This window comes from Bolinopsis microptera, chromosome 1, assembly GCF_026151205.1.
Source record: "Bolinopsis microptera isolate Bmic1 chromosome 1, MBARI_Bmic_1.0, whole genome shotgun sequence".
In the NCBI taxonomy this organism is placed as follows: domain Eukaryota; kingdom Metazoa; phylum Ctenophora; class Tentaculata; order Lobata; family Bolinopsidae; genus Bolinopsis; species Bolinopsis microptera.
In genome coordinates this window covers 21,257,110-21,276,045 of record NC_087072.1, presented here as the reverse complement: position 1 = coordinate 21,276,045, position 18,936 = coordinate 21,257,110, and the positions used below count along the sequence as shown (strand labels likewise).

Below are 18,936 nucleotides of genomic sequence, written 5' to 3'. Positions count from 1 at the left end.
TTGTGAGGGGAGCAAAGCGTTTAACTGGAACAGTATTCTACTGGCAAGTGTGTCCTTTGTGTAAATCTTATTACGATCACTGTCAGCTAAGTTAATACACAAAAATTCAGCACAATGCTCCAACATTTCAAGATTAGACGACTTTAATGCTTTGAGATTTTCAGCTCGCTTTTTTGAATGATCAAACTTCGAGATGACTTGTTTAACTATTTCGTTCGTTCCCGCACGGAGAAGCAAGTTCCCGATTGATAATTCATTCGATAACTCCATTTCAGATAATGTACAACCACTTGTGTAAGTAGTTTAGAAGGTGCTTGGCCGGATATCATAACAATGATTTCAATTCGGCTCATCATGATAACATGATCAATGATCAGGGTAGCATGAAACGTAGAGAAAGTGTTTTCTAGGAAAAAAAGTCAAGGGGGGGGGGGGGGGGGGGGGGGGGGTCAGGCCATGATTATGTAATATTGCTGTCAGGAGGGGGGGGGGGGGGGTTGGGTCTTAGATTATGGTTGATTACGGAAGGGGGAGGGGGGTAAAAATGGCTAAAATATTGATTACGTAATATGCGAACGACCCCTAAAGCCTGGGGTCCTCAGATAAATAGAATTCTTTGAAAGAAAGTTTTAATCGCATCAAAAAACATCCATCTCAACCGAAGATACAGCCGATTAAATATAAAACACTTTAAACAAAACGTAATTATCACAAAACCGATCAAAATGACGTTAACAAAATCTTTGCACGTGCATGTGTGCATTAAAACACCGTTGCTATGGAACCTTTTGGTTGTTACCTAAATTCCTATTTTTCATCTAATTTGCACGTGGGCGGTTGTACAGTGTACAGAAATAATTCTCTGAATTATAAGTAAGACTAGAAAACCCGCGGTCACAGGGAAGTGCGCTAATAGTATTTTTTGTTAGTAAACGATAATGGGGGTCACGACGTGATACAAGAAGACTTGGGAACTGGTTATTATGGCAACAGGCAACGTTACGCCACTGTTTGGTACGTACCATTGTTTTCTACTTCTAGAGTGTGAGATTTTTCACAAAACCAAATTTGTCATACCTTTTTGGAATGATCAGTGAGTTTCGCATAGGTGCCATATTAAATGAGGCGTGGCTTCAGTAATAAGTGTGAAAGTCGCGTAATTTGACGAAATTCATTGACAATTGATTTTCGTCGTATTGTTCCGTCATATCTTCGCGGTTCCTGGAATGATATCATTCTGAAAATTCGTAAGGATCTTTTAATTGGACTTTAAAAGCTGTCCGAAAACTTGGTGGACATGGATATCGGAGTTAATCATTAATATAATGTTGAAAATGGGGCAAAAGACGTTCATGGTTTCAGCTGTAACGTAATGTCTGATGATTGGATATGCCCCGGCCCGGCCCCAACAGTCGTATTTTAGGTTTTCCGTTTTATTTTATGGAACGCTATTTATAGAAGTTATTAGATGCATATTCATGAATTATCAAGGTATGACTATGATGACCAAAGCGAATATCAAATAAAAGAAAATTTGACTGTGAGTGTTATATTGGATATGCATCGAGTACAAGGTGCGGAAAACCTAATATCTGCGGCATGTCCAATGCCGCATATCATTATGTGTGTGCGCATGTTTAGCCTGAAAATTTTAACTGAACCCAGAACTGTATCAATGATCATGTATAATAGCCGATCGATGCCTGAATGCTGTGGCCAGTGCCAAAACGTACCTTTGTGCCGCTGTATTTTTTCGCCCCTCCCCTTATAATTTTTCTGAATTTGAATCCTCCTTCAGTCTGGAAACTCCTCTTCTGTCTGCATGAACATCCCCTCTCCCTTTGCAACAGCAAACAGTGCTCTAATAGAATTGAAGCCTTATACTTTAGGCCTGGAAAACGGCTTCATTCTCATACCAAAAAAGGGCGAAACTTGTACTATGAAAAAGCAGTTTGAAAAACGCCTACATGCTAAAAGGATGTTCTACTCGACTTCTTGTGAATTGAAGGGCAAGAATATATCCTGAAAAAAAAAACATCCCACGCTCAAGCAAATCTTTGGACACCAACTATACCGCATTATATAGCATTAGCTTCGGTAATCGGTACTCGCACAAAGACGTGCTAGATTCGCTGGTGGCTGGTCATTGCAAGATAGCCTCTGACCAGATCATAGCCACCATCCTCCATTGGCACTTCCCCAGTCCGGTCGCGGTCTAAGCCACTCACATTCTTAGATGCTGTAGCTAGTATTGCCGGCGTTCAATTTGAGTTAGACGATCTCCATTCTGCTGTGTGATCGAAAAGTCTGGGGGAAAAATGAAAATAGTGAACGGTATTTCTATTGAGGATCGCCTAAAGTAGCAAGTAAGTAAATTTGATCAACATCTTGTGTGATTTGTAGTTGTGGTAGACGAAAAAGTCGGGTTTATTTGATATAAACAGATAAAGACTATGATTGGATATTATACTGTATTAAAACAGACCAAATTTTACAACACAACAGTAACAAATTAAGATTTTGAATACTTATTAGTCATCAACTTATGATAATAATAATTGAGACTATGTTAGTATGTTGATGGACGAAGAAATCACGTCAGATAGAATTTAGTATTATAAAGGAGCAAATCATTCCCGGAAGTGCAAAGTTCAGAGAAAACGCATTAGGAATAATAACACGACAAATGTTACATCATTAAATTAGTTGAACTTCTTGGTGTATATAGCTTATTAAATCAAAATAATATCGCCAATACAATAAACTCAAATATAACTAACGTTAAATGGTTTAAAACACTCGCTGGTGGTGCATCAAATCACCAAATATTATCATCTTGTCTCACCTAACTTCACAGTCGTATGTATTGTTCGGTTTACGTACCGTAGTAGCAAGCCCTACTACAATTAATAAGTTCAGCTAATTGCATTCTCATGCATTTTTTTAATCAAATCATCCACATTTTGTGAATCAGCCATTTAATTCCTAGAAAAAAGCCTATTGCCGTCAAATTTAGTCACGATAACATTTCTTTGGTAAACAAAACGCACTCAAAAGGTAAAAGAATTGAACAGTTGCAAACAATGTACATTTCATAGAATTATTCTAAACTCGCTAAAAATTGACTCAAAGTTACGAACAAGTATTGTCAAAATCCACGGTACCTTCAACAAAGGTACCTTTACCTCCTTCTTCCTTTTGAGCTTCACTTTCAGAACACTGTGTAAAACAAGCACTCACCACAACACCCGGTAACCAAGGTAACGCGTATCACGCGTGACTTTATCACGTGAAGGATAACAATGACGATGATAACAAAATCCTCAGAAAAATGATCGCCTAGAGCCAGTAATTCTGTTATTCAGACAGAGAGATCCTTTTAAGATAATTGAGAAGATACAAGTACAGAGCACAGTTGATGGTCGAAATAGATGCGGAAGAACAAAGTATGAGCACGTGCACGCAAAGTTTGCGTATGCTCGGAATGCAAGCTCAGCACGTGCACGCTAAGCGAGCACACGTGGTTTTCCCGACAGAAACAGGCGGTTTGTAATTCCAGAGCTTTTAATAACATCCTAACTTGTTGAGAAAGCTTTCGACCGTTGAGGTATAAAAATAGATTTAGCTTGTATATTAAAAAGTAAAAACACTGAGTGTTGTGCGTCTTTTCCTGGCTCCATCAGTGATCAGATCCCCTCTATCTTTTCACGCGTCAGTCTGGCGGCGGGAGGTAAGCGATGATAAAAATGAGTGTCTCTGTGTGTTGCTGATACAGCAAAATCGAACCCAATTTTTCTTAAAAATCGGCGTCCCAGCCCGACATCTCATCTGGAGCTTCCTCGTTGTCCTTTGGATAGGAGTCAAAGTTACTGGAGTCAGTAGCGTTCTTGATTCGGGGGGAGATGGGGGGTGACACTCTCTTGTTGATGAGGCCCTCCCAGTCAAATCCTTGATACCACCTGAAACGAATGCGAGTTTAAATTTGCAACACTCTATAAGCATACAAGTAATTTGGATTAACGTCGTTATTTCTAAGTATGGATCGAATTCAGGTTACTACCCACCTATAATTTAGAATGAGCATTTTGTTAGTTTTGTTCATAGTTTTAACGTACAAATGTACAAATGTGCACGGCACTTAGGGGCCATCTACTTAGGACGTCCGGCAAATAGGGAGGGGGTGGTTTTGGAATTTCGGACAAATCCGGACAGGGGGAGGGGGTGGTTTTAAAAATTCGGACACACCCGGACAGGGGGAGGGGTGGTGGTCTGAAAATCTGCGATTTTGGCGGACGTCCTAAGTAGATGGCCCCTTAATCAATCATGTTTTCCCGCTCATTTTGCGATTGCGCAACCTGTCAACATAGTAAGGTGTTTTACTACTCTGCATTATTCCGATATCTGCAGTTATCAATTATTTGTGGTCATGTGGAGGTGAGACAGTGTATTTGACGAAATTCTTCGTGTGAGGCGATTTAAGTAGAAATGTAAAGGCGTTTCTAGAACCTCAATCAGCTCCGAATGTTAAATCTGTGCCATTGTGCAACATATTATATTACCTTGCTACTTTTCAATAAAGTCATCGCGTCCCAAAAATGCATTAAAAAATATCATTTTCAACCAAAATTGGTGTGTGTTGTAACCGTGGATGCGTCACCAAGAAAAAGAAGAATAGTTTAAATGATCTCACTTATGTTTCTTGATGTCCCTCAACCCGTCCCTCTGATAACCTATTCTCTCAGCAGGATTATCCCTGCATAACTTCTTGACCAGATGCTGAGCTGACTTGTTGATTTTCCTGGGGAACTCCACCATGTCCATGCCCCGGAGGATGAGGTTGTAGGTCTGCATGGGGTCCGCTCCGGAGAAAGGAGGACTTCCTGTTAGCAGCTCGAACATCAGGATACCAAGCGACCAGTAATCTGCTGACAAATCGTGACCCTACAGGAAGGATGAGATTAGTATTGTCCAATATTACTTTTTCAAATTTATTGAACAATTGAAGAGGCTTCCAGACAAAGTTCAATCAATAAAACAACATTTACGAATTGAATCAGAAACTCGGTAAATTTTTCAAGCATTTAATACATTTCTCGGTAAACTTTGCTCGCAGTGCAACCAGCTGATAGCAGTTCAAAACGAACCATTTAGTTTTGGTCATAAGTCAGTTACCTGTATGATCCGTCAAATATATTTCGAGAGAAATGCAATGAACGGTATGAATAATGAATTGAAATGCAGCATTTTGGCCCCACTTTTTGAGGGGATAGACTCCGTGAGCACCTCTCTACACATATAACTGTTAAAAAGAAAATTTCCAAACCTTGTTGAGGATGATCTCTGGAGCAACGTACTCCGGTGTACCGCAGAAGGTCCATGTCTTCCGGCCATGTCCGATCTTCTTTCCGAACCCAAAGTCACAAAGTTTAACGTATCCCTCAGAGTCTAACAGTAGATTCTCCGGCTTCAAATCTCGGTATACGATACCTTTCCTGTTTAATTTTGTCAGATGTTAACCTTCTCCCAGCTTTATTTCCGCAAACGAACGTCAAATAATTCTCAACAACTAATTTACGTCAACATAAGTTAGCTGACGTCAATACACGGCCAGCTAGCTACTATTATTACATTAACTGTAGCAAGCAAAACCGGGAAGTGATGGCTCCTAGTATAGTTCACCTGTGAAGATAGTCAAAAGCTTCTACCACACAAGCAACAAAGAACTTTGTGGTGTTGTTGTCAAAGCAACCCCTGTCTCGCATGATGGTCCACAGCTCTCCTCCTAAGCACACCTCCATCAGCATGTACACGTACTTTCTGTCCCTGTAAGTCCGGTACAACCTGAAACACAGAAGCTGGTTATTACAAGTTGATCAAATCAACAGCGAGCAATATCCCTGGCTATTATATTAAAAAAGAAGTCTCAGTCAAAGGACGGAGAGTGGTTTACAATATTACCTGGTGATGAAGAGTGATTTGCACTCCAACAGCAAGTTCTTCTCGGACACGATATGGTCCTGCTGTTTGGTATCCACTATGTGTTTCTTCTTCAAACACTTCAGAGCAAAGGACTTCGTTTTGTCTTGACGGGAACACACCTGTGGTGAAAGTTGCTAGGTTAGGGTCTGCTAGGTAAATGTTTGCTAGATACGTTTGCTAGGTTAGGGTTTGCTAGGTAAAGGTTTGCTAGATATGTTTGCTAGGTTAGGGTTGCATTCTAAGCTCTAAAGCATAAAGATTGCTAGGTGTGGTTTGTATGGTGGCGGTTGCTAAGTAAGGGTTTTACACTCCACTTACCAATTCGACCCTGCCAAATCCTCCCATTCCTAGGGTAGCAATATGTTTGAGATCCTCGTATTTCAGGTTAGCATATTCCTCGTTCGCAGCAACTGGTTCGGGAGAACTGGATCGTATAGAACCCCCACTGTAAAAGAAAGAGGTTACAACATGTACTTCCTCTTAAAGGGGCTTTTATGCTGCACAGCTGCACTAAGCGCTTGACTCATGCCTGCCAGCTTACTGCACTTTCACTTATATTAAAATAGCATGGGGTTGATCACCTTCACTTATCTGTAGGGTATACAACACTGGTAGTTTTCATTGTACATACTGTAATTTTTGCCTTTTAGTTTCAAGAGGAAAAAACAGGATCTGACATTACAAAATGAAATATCACCGTTGAACATGGACATTGGACATGACTACAGTTTAATAAACGTATTACAATACAATAAAAAGACGCGCATCACGCGCGGCTTTTTATCATAGTGCAATACCGTCGTATTGATGGATAATCCAGAGGATGGGAGTTTGGGCCAATAATGTAGAATAGTTTGGAGTTTGGACATTTCAAATAGACGTTTTTTACATGTCGTCAATCCTGATACACAAGTCAAGGAAGCTCGGGTGATCAACCTTATTAATCATTCGTCATTCTTTTGAGAAAGTATCATGCAAAATGAAGAAGTAGGCATGAAACGAGCATTCATTTTGTAGATGAGTGATGTTTATAATTGGGGTGTGGCCCTTGGTGAGGGTGGCATGGTGGTGGTTGTTCCCTGGCAACAAATATGTGTAGGTCACAATACGACACTTACGATAAAGTAATACGTGTCCTGAACACGTAATAACTAATACTTGTTCTAACTTCTAAACAAGTAGTACTAGTCCTAAACAGGTAGTACTAGTCCTAAAGCTCTCTGTTTAATCTATTCGCAGTTATACTTTCCCCGTGAAATTTATTGGATCTCATTCAATCACGAAATTTGATTGTATTGGAGTGTGTCAGGCTGTAATACGTTTGCGGCATGCATTTAGGTCAGCCCGGTGTATATTGGAGCTTTACTTTCCAATGAGAAGATTGTTACAGCGTGTAAGTGGGGGTGCTACACCGCTGGTAGAGAGAGAAAGAGAGAGAGCTCCAAAACACCTCAGTTTTATTGCTCATAATATCTTTGTGAAGACGTACATTTGCGTGTGCATAATATGCATAATATGCATACTATGCACGGCATAACCCGCAAAAACACTGCACGGTCAAACACGACTTACTCTGACGTTTTGGCGATAGGCTGTGAACGTTTACTGCAGAAAATATTCTCGCTATAAGTCAGCAAATAAAATAGGAAAAATACGGCAAATATATAGCTTTAAATTAGCAGCAAAAATTGTACATACAGAGCAGCAAGGTTCGACGCTTCAATGTCTTTATATGAATCAACAAAACTCATAATAGGATCGTTCACATATACCTTTAGCCAGATTTTAGTTATTAAAAACCCCTTCTGTAATCTATATCCCATTTTACACGTCACTATACGTATATAAATTGCACCGGTGTAAATTGTAAACGCTTCCAAACCACCCCCATAAGCTAGCTTACGTAATATATGCGTGAACTGTGAACGATCCTTATATAGTTTAAAACAAATTGGTCTCAATAGGCAAGCGATTGACAGCTTATATGATGCTAAGTAAATGTTGATTGCCTTGAAGCTTAGTGCTCAAAAACTATGCCGGATGAAAAATGTAAGGATATCGCCAGCTCAACAGAAATTCTATTAAAACAGCTGCGATGGTGTCCCCTCCTATGGTTAAGATGCGTGATCGCCACAGTCAATGTGCGGTATAACTGTGCTTTTTTGTAATAGAATTACACTCGGAGATTCGGCGGAAGAGAAAGAGAGAGGCGATTTCCGCCCGGTAATTTAAATCACGCTTACGCCGCGCGACGATTGCGCGTCTTAACCACAGATGGACACACCACGGTAAAGATTAAAATAGAAGCAGTCTTGTACCTTGAAATACTCTCTCGAAGATTGTCCGCCACTTTCTTCTCAATCTGTTTGTATTTTTCATCCTGGTGTTTGAATTCCTCGAGCGATCCAATCAGCTGTTTGAATGACCTGCAGGAGAAAGGAATCAGTGTCACGTGTTGCCTCCCTTTATTAAAGACTGCTTTGTTGATCAGCCAATAAAAAGGCAGTGGGTCGAACACAAAGGTGTGAGGGTCGCTCTGCGAGATCATATTATCCGAGAACAAAAGGAGAGTTTTAGAGCTCGAAGTGTCGGGAGTACAGCTCGCCGCTCATATGGACCATACTGGGGATAATTAGTTCAGGAACTACCTAACCACTTAAATACCCGACCAGTCTTCTAGCACGCCTCCTTATTTTATATTTTACTTACGCTCTGTCCACCACCAGACATGATACTTTCTCCGACTTGGCGATGATGTTTGCAGTCCTCTTGTCGTCTCTGAGGGAATCTCTTTAGTTTGGCTAGGCCTAATTCTTTTAGTGAGGATTATTCAGTGGTTGTAATTTCATTTTCGTGACATACTTTAACCTTCTGTTAAGCCGATAATTGTAAAAAATTGGACAGGACCTAACTTTGAACTACATACCCTAATAAAGCTCGCTCGCCAAAGTAAGCGCCTGCAGTAAGAGTTCTGATCTCTGAGGCCTCGCTGTCGTTCTGAAGCTTTGCCGTGACCAGGACCTCTCCCTCCACCATAATATAGAAGGTTTCCCCGTGGGATCCCTGTCTGATAATGTACTCATCCTTCTTGAATATTTCCTGTGGGGTTACAAACATTTAACCTACTGAAAATTAGGCTTCGGTGAAGTTACGCTCACAAGTGACCAAGCAGAATACAAAAGATCCAACGTTATCCACGAAAGGAAAAGTTTTATTCTTTGAATCAGGTATGTCCGTACGGTATCCACTTTTTTAGCCAATACTTAATCGGTGATAAATGAACCAGCAGGGTCGAAAAAGCATATAATAAAAGGTTACAAACCTCTTCAAGCGCATCGGCGATTTTAACAAGTTTAGCTTCGGGCACATCTTGAAGGAGTTTCACACTCTTCAAGAAGTCAAGATGCTGTTTCTGCTTAGCTTGACCGGTCTTCATCATAATAGCCTGGAACAGGGTTCGATCTAGCTCCCATAGCTTGCAGTCCGTGAGAGCTGTAAGAGGAAAGAAAGTCAAGAAAGTCTAACGAGTACAAACTTTTAAAACAGCTGTTGTAATTTCTGAGCATTCCGTTCATTTTCTAACGTATAATTTAGGAGTGACTGTCGCACATCATGTTGGTACTTGGTTCCCAGCTAAGTTGATTGATAGTAATTAACCTCTGATGCTAGCGGTTCTAGTGCAGTTGTAGAGAATAGCGAGCTCTCCGAACACTCTGCCGGGTCCCATGACCGTGAGGACCTTGCTGTTCTTTATAACTTCCAGCTGTCCCTCTGAGAGGCAATCATTGGTTAAAGGTGTTTCACTGGTGTTTCACTAAATATTGTTATACACTACAGTCGTATAATGGATGTTATATCCACAAGACTTGAACTCTTGCCCAACCGATAGTACGGTATAATTAATAATATGAGATGAAACGATCAACAAGTTTCTTTGTGGCATAGATATATATATATTTTAGCGAATAAATAGGTCGAGATAAGAGGGTAGCCTTTCAAAAACAGGTCCAAAAAGCAGAAATCCAAATAAAGTACCTTGTAGGGCGAACAAGGTCTGTCCAGGTTCTCCTTCCTTAATAATCCATTCCCCTGCTTTACGGTTATCTGGTTTCATGCAGGCCACAATCTCCCTGATCTGAGCATGCTCCAGGTTCTTCATGAAATCGTTCTTCAAAATTCCAGCCTTGATAATGGCTTTCTGGCTGGAGATGCGATCAGTGTTAGAGATATCAGATATATGATATTTAATATTTATATTTCTGATAAAAAATATTTCTGGTTACCAGATTTGTACAGTTCTCTTAGGAAGGAAGGAGTATTTTCTCCAACCCTTATTTACTGTAACTATAGTAACTTACTCGGCATCCTTAGGGTACTCAGTGTAGTCTATATCAACATCGCTCTGTTTGACAGACTCTCCCGAGATAGCCACCTGACGTTGTCTCTTCTGTTGTGTTTGTGGGGGTGGCTTCACTTCCTGGACAACATCTTCCTCTTGGTCGGCTGCAGGGACCTCTGCAAGTGTAGTCCATATTAAAAATATATGCTGGGTACCTACACAGCTCCATATATAGGGGCGTGACGATATTTCAGCCATTAATATGGATTATGGTTTAGCAATTCTTGCAGAGCAAGCATCAGTTATAGCCTGACTTTTACTTTTACTGCAGAATTTCATTAATTATAACTATGTTGAAGTACGACGTACATTTAAAGCTATCACGGAGCTAAATATAGCATTGTAGAGAGTGTAATTTTGCTCTCTGTGCCTTATAGGATCGGGGGTTGGGTTTACTTTCTCATATTATCGTAGTGGAATGAAATTCCTTCAGACTTCATGGATTCATGAACATTGACTGGAGCCTATAATTATCAGACTTTGCATGATATAGAGAAACTCCTCGATTTACCGTGCCTCTTCAGGCCCAGAGAATCAAACGATTAGCCGCCTGGTATATCGAGGACCGAGGTGTAATGTACGTTATTTTGCGCATAAAACCCTATTTGAGAGATAATTTAACGGCCGATAAGCAGTATTCAGCAGTGTAAGCTGTAAAGTGTAACCATGCAATTTATAACTGATAAGGTAGCTACTTCTTAGTGATAAATGGTTACTTCTAACGTGACATCAGGCGTACAAATTATAAAGTAGGAGGTTAAGTAGTAAAGATTTACAATAAGTAGGGCCCAGGTAAAAGCTTACCTTTAATACTGTCGAGTAGTTCTTGCTGCTTTGCGGGGGATTTGTTCAGGATTCCCAGTACATCCCTCAACTTGTTGATCTCATCTTTCAGTCGTGTTATCTCGTCCGCCTTAGTTGTGCTGTCTGAAGTTTTGGTGCATTAAGAATTGTACTTTGGTGCTCAAATCTCGGGGTTTCATAAATCTGTGTAGAACTTGAAAATCATGGTCCAACAACACGCCTACAAAAAGTAGCATGTTTAAATGCAATGTACGAGCTCCAAATAGGTAATTTCACTTACCAGACTTAAACTTGTTAACTTCAGTCTCCAGGTCCTGGATCTTCTGATCTTTGGCCTTGAGTTTCACGTAGCAGTCTTTAATCTCGGTTCTAAGTTCAGGAACCAGGACCTTGGCCCTCACTGCGTCCATGTCGTACACACCCTGACTTTGACCCGACCCATTGCCCACTTGGCCAGCTCCTGAAGAAAGGCAGGATTATTGTCTGGCTTGGTAATTATTTTAAATACTTTGAGTTTACTCAAGAGGGTCTGTGTAACAAATCACCTTTGTCATATACTTCCACTGATTAAATACTTAGTATTTTACCGATGATCGGTTTAGTTTGATGACTTTATGTTTGATGACTTTATGACCTTCACGTGGATTAAAAAACGTGTGAAAATTAAATTCCACTTTACACAATTTTAGAATTACATGAAATGCACTCTCAAATTACAAACAATATTAGATTCTTCTCGCTCTCAGTAAAATAGCATATCCCATTTATAGTGTTTCCAAGTCTGTAGCTACTGCACTAGCTATTCATCTACAAATCTAGTAATCTGCTAATCTGCTAATCTGCTAATCTGCTAATCTGCTAATCTGCTAATCTGCTATGAACTATATGCTTTTACGGTGAAGACTAGTATGAATAGAAGTGAAAGTCTTTCTTCTAACAATGAACAGTACGTGACCTGCAGCTGTGCAGCACGGGAATATGTCTGGTCACATTTACCAGACTTAACTACAACCGGACACTGTGCTCAGTACTGTTCTGTGTAAAGTGTAGTGTGCTAAACCAGTCTGCCTAAAGAGAGGTCTGCTTCTAACATATGGTAGACTAGTCGTGCTGGTAGACAAGCTCGAAGACAAGCCAGTGGACAGTTAACAGCCTAATAGCTGTAAGCAGTTAGCTTGTAAGTACTTTTACTGTAAGTAATGATGCAGTAAATAATAATAATGTGAGTAACAATACTGTAAGTAATAACTGTAACTTATTATACTGTAAGTAGTAATAGTCTAATTATATTACACGGACCTCTGCGTCCTAATATTGAATTGGGTGTACTGCTCGCACAGTAATGTAATAAAGCGATGCTTTGTGTAATTATATACATACTTACACAGAGGCAGAGTGAGCTTTCTCAATTATATATTCAAAAGAGGGACTCTCTTGTGCAGTCACATTGTTGATACCGCTGTAACTTATACACGTTCAGGTGTACGAGTCATTAAAAATAGTTCAAAACGTACATAATAAAAAGTGAAGATTGTACATGCTGAAAACATAGTAAAAACAGTCTGTTGTTACTCTTATTTTCCTCTACATGCTCATTTCTTTCTGCGTGTAAAAAGTATATATCTCCAGTAAATTCTCCAAATGATCGTTATAGATAGTGAAGAGGCTAGTTAGTATTGTATACGGGCTACTAACTCAACTCTTATAACTGTACATGATAATTTATAGCTTGGTTCGGATGTTTAACCGTCCCTATTATATCGCACGAGGACCGAGGTATACTCCTCTTCAGAGTGAAGCAGCAGGTAGGTGTATCTTACCAGGCATGCTCCTCTGCAGAGTGAAGGAGCAGGTAGGTGTATCTTACCAGGCATGCTCCTCTTCAGAGTGAAGCAGCAGGTAGGTGTATCTTACCAGGCATGCTCCTCTGCAGAGTGAAGGAGCAGGTAGGTGTATCTTACCAGGCATGCTCCTCTGCAGAGTGAAGCAGCAGGTAGGTGTATCTTACCAGGCATGCTCCTCTTCAGAGTGAAGCAGCAGGTAGGTGTATCTTACCAGGCATGCTCCTCTGCAGAGTGAAGGAGCAGGTAGGTGTATCTTACCAGGCATGCTCCTCTTCAGAGTGAAGCAGCAGGTAGGTGTATCTTACCAGGCATGCTCCTCTTCAGAGTGAAGCAGCAGGTAGGTGTATCTTACCAGGCATGCTCCTCTTCAGAGTGAAGCAGCAGGTAGGTGTATCTTACCAGGCATGCTCCTCTGCAGAGTGAAGGAGCAGGTAGGTGTATCTTACCAGGCATGCTCCTCTTCAGAGTGAAGCAGCAGGTAGGTGTATCTTACCAGGCATGCTCCTCTTCAGAGTGAAGCAGCAGGTAGGTGTATCTTACCAGGCATGCTCCTCTTCAGAGTGAAGCAGCAGGTAGGTGTATCTTACCAGGCATGCTCCTCTTCAGAGTGAAGCAGCAGGTAGGTGTATCTTACCAGGCATGCTCCTCTTCAGAGTGAAGCAGCAGGTAGCTGGTAGGTGTATCTTACCAGGCATGCTCCTCTTGAGAGTGAAGGAGCAGGTAGGTGTATCTTACCAGGCATGCTCCTCTTGAGAGTGAAGCAGCAGGTAGGTGTATCTTACCAGGCATGCTCCTCTTGAGAGTGAAGCAGCAGGTAGGTGTATCGTATAGCAAGATAATAAGTAATTATAATCAGTAGATCATTATCAAACATATGTTAGTTATGCCTCATGTCTGTACACTCCAGTAAATGTTAGCCTACCCAATGAGGTGTACTCAGATTATATATAGTACCTTCTCTAGTTGGTATATACCTGGTGTACAGTGAGACAACAATTATTATACTGGGATAAAATCATACAAAGATAATTTGCCTGAGAGAAAGTAGAGGCGGTCTTTCAATCGTTTTTTCGGCTAATAGTTGACTTATCTTGTAGTATTTAAGATTAATTTGGGTATAGAAGAAAGAGTATAAGATGATATTGCCCTTTCTCCAAAGTGAATGTATTTGGAGCTAATTGTATTTGGAGCTAATTGGCGAGAAGACTACTTTGTAGTATCATTATACCAGCTCTAATCTTCAATCTTGTTCATCTCACAATTTGGATTAAATTGTGCCGCTGACACACATCTGAATTAATGTGCCGCTTTGATTAGATTTAATTAGGCCTGAAGTTAAGGAATAAATGCACTATCCAGCAACTACATCCTGGCCGAGTAGCTGAGTGTAGCAGCAATACCCTGGCCAAGTAGCCGAGTGTAGCAGCAACACCCTGGCCAAGTAGCCGAGTGTAGCAGCAACACCCTGGCCAAGTAGCCGAGTGTAGCATAGCTGAGTATTATAATATCATTTGTCCTGTCAGTTCTAATGAGGAATATTGGGTTGACCAAACAAACTGTTGGTGTTTATTCCGGTCTGGACTAATGACCTAGTAGGTATTCGCAGTATGTGCGGGTTCCGTGTACTCGGCTCGGGCTGCATTGTATAGAGTAATTAATGTCCACAATACGCTCTATAGCTTCCAACTTCACACCACAAGGAAGCAACTTCTGACTTGCTCCTAATTTTTCTGTGTTGCCGCAACGAGGCACTAGAACGTACGTGAGATGACGTATGATACGCTCCAGTTGCCGCAGCTTGAGGCACTGGAACTTATCTGAGATTACGTAAGATAATTGATACGCTTCAGTTAGCTTGATGACGCACTGGAAGGTATGGGTAGAGGTATGATACGCTCCAGTTACTTGAGGCACTGGACCGTATCATGACATGCTACATGGCACATTTACAACCTTAAATACGAGCTCTGTTCTGGCCATCATTCATATTCATTCAGTTTTGGGAACATTTTACAACTCTTGAAAAGTGTGAGTTTGTAGATGTGAGTTACTAAATAACACCAGTACAGGTACACCACATTATTGTACAAACTATGTATTGGACGTGTTTCTGATATTTGAAGGGATATGTGTGATAGGTATGCATATGTGTGATAGGTATGCGTGATTCGTACATTATACCGAATTCTTGACGCGGCTCTCCTCATATTTTGTATAGGAGGCGAGAGGAATTATGATTTACAATTTTACAGGTTACATGCAGGGACGAAATTATAGCTCACTCTCGATAATAGACATATGTGTTGAGGGCTTAGATTCGAAACAAAATGTGTTGATAGTTGTTTTTCAGTGTTACAAAAATTTGATGTCAGAGTCTAAATTCTAACATTCCTTGTATTGGCTTGACTAAGAAATTAAAAAAATCTCTGTAAATATTTGTGAAATCTACACAGCCACCGACTACTTAGTAAGTCTGTTACAATGTTTGAGGGAGAAGAATCATGTACGTGTAGCTCTGAAACTAGACTTGTAATCTTGCTCCTTTCAATATTTTTTTTCGCTATCTTTGGAAACCAACGATCTGGTCCAAGATGACGATGACAAGTTGTCTTGGAAAAATAGGCCGAATGATTGAAAGTAACAATGGATTGGTGACGTCAGCAAAGTTACTCATACTTTACGTCAATGGTGTCGTGTCTGAGCGCCAGCTTATAATTGGTTAGGAATCGGAAGCAGAAAATGATTTGCGCTGCATGACGTCTGATATTTATAAGTTAAATATGATGCTATCTACAATATACTTTTAAACAAAGAACCCGATTTTTTCGACAAATAAAATGAATTTTCAAAAAACAAAGCCTCCACGATATACTCACCGCCTTCATTTGATTTCCGCTTGAAAATCCCCAAGAGCTTCATAGTTGATTTGTTCACAACATGACCAAAGTAAAATACACTCGAGGGACTAACTGTGCGGTTGGAGCATGCACACTGTAGATATTATAAGTAGATACAAAATGACAGAGAGATAATATCGCAATTACAAGCAGATACTACACACAAATGAACTAAACTGCCCGTTTAACGGAAGCCTCTATATAACTAACATGGCTAACCAAGACAAGAAATGCCGGAGAAATTTAATAAAATACCGCAGTCTCGGACCGAATATGCAATACACACTGACACATACACACAAGCACAATGTGTGATGGAAAATGCTTTCTACTCTGTGGAGTGATTAAACAGCTACTGACGCGCTGCCTGCAGCTCAGGTACTCTATTGGACAGCTACTGTCGCTGCCTGCAGCTCAGGTACTCTATTGAACAGCTACTGTCGCTGCCTGCAGCTCAGATACTCTATTGGACAGCTACTGTCGCTGCCTGCAGCTCAGGTACTCTATTGGACAGCTACTGTCGCTGCCTGCAGCTCAGATACTCTATTGGACAGCTACTGTCGCTGCCTGCAGCTCAGGTACTCTATTGGACAGCTACTGGTGCTGCCTGCAGCTCAGATACTCTATTGGACAGCTACTGTCGCTGCCTGCAGCTCAGGTACTCTATTGGACAGCTACTGTCGCTGCCTGCAGCTCAGGTACTCTATTGAACAGCTACTGTCGCTGCCTGCAGCTCAGGTACTCTATTGGACAGCTACTGTCGCTGCCTGCAGCTCAGGTACTCTATTGAACAGCTACTGTCGCTGCCTGCAGCTCAGGTACTCTATTGGACAGCTACTGTCGCTGCCTGCAGCTCAGGTACTCTATTGGACAGCTACTGTCGCTGCCTGCAGCTCAGATACTCTATTGGACAGCTACTGTCGCTGCCTGCAGCTCAGGTACTCTATTGGACAGCTACTGTCGCTGCCTGCAGCTCAGGTACTCTATTGGACAGCTACTGTCGCTGCCTGCAGCTCAGATACTCTATTGGACAGCTACTGTCGCTGCCTGCAGCTCAGGTACTCTATTGAACAGCTACTGTCGCTGCGTGCAGCTCAGATACTCTATTGAACAGCTACTGGTGCTGCCTGCAGCTCAGATACTCTATTGAACAGCTACTGGTGCTGCCTGCAGCTCAGATACTCTATTGAACAGCTACTGGTGCTGCCTGCAGCTCAGGTACTCTATTGGACGGCTACTGTCGCTGCCTGCAGCTCAGTCAGTACGCTACGTCAGTATTGCTATCATGTTAAGTAATTACATGAATTCAAGTCAAATTCTAAGTATATTTTATGTAAGCTAACCAGTTACATACTGTTAAAGACGAGGTAAAGGATATTGAGTGGTGACAGATATTTGGTATGGGACGGAGGGGGTATTAGTTTAATTGGAAAGATGAACTGAAGAGAATAACTGAAGATATGAGAAACGATAAGCGAGATTAGGTAAGATATAAGATGGGACAAGATATGAGATTAGGTAAGATATAAGATGGGACAAGATATGAGATTAGGTAAGATATAAGATTGGACAAGATATGAGAGCGGACAAGATATGATATGGAAAAAATACGACATTAGATAAGATACGATATAATGAGAGTAGATATAAAATGAGAAGCTGGTAAATCAAGAAGCATCAAGTCCAGGCAGCATTGGTGTGTGGCGGTGTCTCGCTGTTGGGCTCACGGAAGCCACTAATTGACTAATTTATTTATGCACGTTTCTTTCTCAGCCAGTAGGAAGGCTGGAAGGTGAGCAGGTGTGGTAGTACTGAGTGCAAATGCTAATCACTGTGCAGTCTTCTCTGGTTAAATTGTTAAAACTCAACTGGTTATACTGCTAAAACTCGAATTTTATGTTCCGCAAAATTTCGTGTGGAATAAACGCGTCAAAATTTAGCACACGCGAACGAAGGTTAATGAGTTTCTTTGAGCGCAACCATCATATAGAAACTATGCAAATTTCTATGAATAATTTATTTCTCGACGGTATGGCAAACCAAAAGTCCCTCTGCAAAAATTAGCACGAAATTTGCCACAATCTTAGAAGACAACCAGACGACAGCTGCTGTGCAAATTCAGACAATACAAGAATTATCAATACCAGAGAGCAGGTCCGACACTCGGAAGTACCTATAAATAACCTTCCTTCGCACACATATAACAGCTATATTAAGCACTGAATTACAATAGAAAACACCCCAATGACATCCAAAAAGAGACCGGAATTTGGGGCTGAAGATGCTGTACAAAGTGTCAGCCAGGACGCTGGGGCTGGTCCAAGTGACAGTATTCGTTTAGCGGATCTTAGCTAAGACTCTGGAGCCTTAGAAACTTGACAAATCAGTGGTGGAGCCATGACTCAGGACACCGACAACAAGAAAGAGAAATACCCAACTTTGAATAGGCTTTGGAACTGATCTGGAGGCAGCAAATGATCATTGTTAGGTGAATCAGCAAATTGTCTGGCAAAGTGGCTGGTCAGGCAATCAGTCAAACGCCACATTCATCTGTCATCAAACAAGGCAACGCTTTCATCGTGTTTGCGAAAATAACATCTAATTCGATTGGCGAGTGTTTGCCCAAAAAGGCAGATCATTGTCCCAGTAGCAGCACGTGTGTGCAGTGTGTGTGTGTGTGTGTGTGTGTGTGTGTGTGTGTGTGTGTGTGTGTGCGTATTTGTGTGTGTTACCTATGCAATGTGCGGTATGCAGATTGCGGAGTGCACTATTATGCCTAATTGGAGGGTGGTAGCTTGCCCTACTACGGTTCTAGTCACAATGTACCTAGCTGTTACTATTATCTGCTTAACAATGACAGCGTAATTGCGAGAATGAGATCACAAAGCGATCACGAAACTTCCAGATGTACTAATGAATAGAAACATGTCACAAACATAATATTGTCATACCAAAACTATCTGAAATATTACAATACTCCTGGGGTAATGCAGACCAAACACAGAGGGTGCAT

The 18,936-nt window shown here is 41.1% G+C and overlaps 1 protein-coding gene across 17 annotated transcripts in view; it reads right to left on the bottom strand.

The window, feature by feature from the left end:
- Positions 1-2,457: 2,457 nt before the first annotated feature.
- The window catches only part of LOC134823755 (cGMP-dependent protein kinase 1-like), a 53,707-nt gene continuing 37,228 nt past the window's right edge, over positions 2,458-18,936 (bottom strand). For 7 of the 17 annotated variants that reach the window (XM_063835326.1, XM_063835373.1, XM_063835310.1 and 4 more), the window contains 16 exons: positions 11,463-11,642; positions 11,183-11,305; positions 10,338-10,494; positions 10,015-10,181; positions 9,637-9,750; positions 9,302-9,471; positions 8,906-9,078; positions 8,689-8,757; positions 8,298-8,405; positions 7,552-7,584; positions 6,298-6,424; positions 5,959-6,098; positions 5,680-5,841; positions 5,324-5,492; positions 4,691-4,941; positions 2,458-3,959 (listed from right to left, as the gene is read on the bottom strand). In XM_063835326.1, coding sequence (XP_063691396.1) covers positions 3,797-3,959; positions 4,691-4,941; positions 5,324-5,492; positions 5,680-5,841; positions 5,959-6,098; positions 6,298-6,424; positions 7,552-7,584; positions 8,298-8,405; positions 8,689-8,757; positions 8,906-9,078; positions 9,302-9,471; positions 9,637-9,750; positions 10,015-10,181; positions 10,338-10,494; positions 11,183-11,305; positions 11,463-11,642 — 2,306 coding nt within the window. In that variant the 3' untranslated portion in view covers positions 2,458-3,796. Of the gene's footprint in view, positions 3,960-4,690; positions 4,942-5,323; positions 5,493-5,679; positions 5,842-5,958; positions 6,099-6,297; positions 6,425-7,551; positions 7,585-8,297; positions 8,406-8,688; positions 8,758-8,905; positions 9,079-9,301; positions 9,472-9,636; positions 9,751-10,014; positions 10,182-10,337; positions 10,495-11,182; positions 11,306-11,462; positions 11,643-15,902; positions 16,027-18,936 lie in introns of those variants that run through there. The other 10 variants (XM_063835357.1, XM_063835341.1, XM_063835425.1 and 7 more) reach the window with 4 other exon arrangements.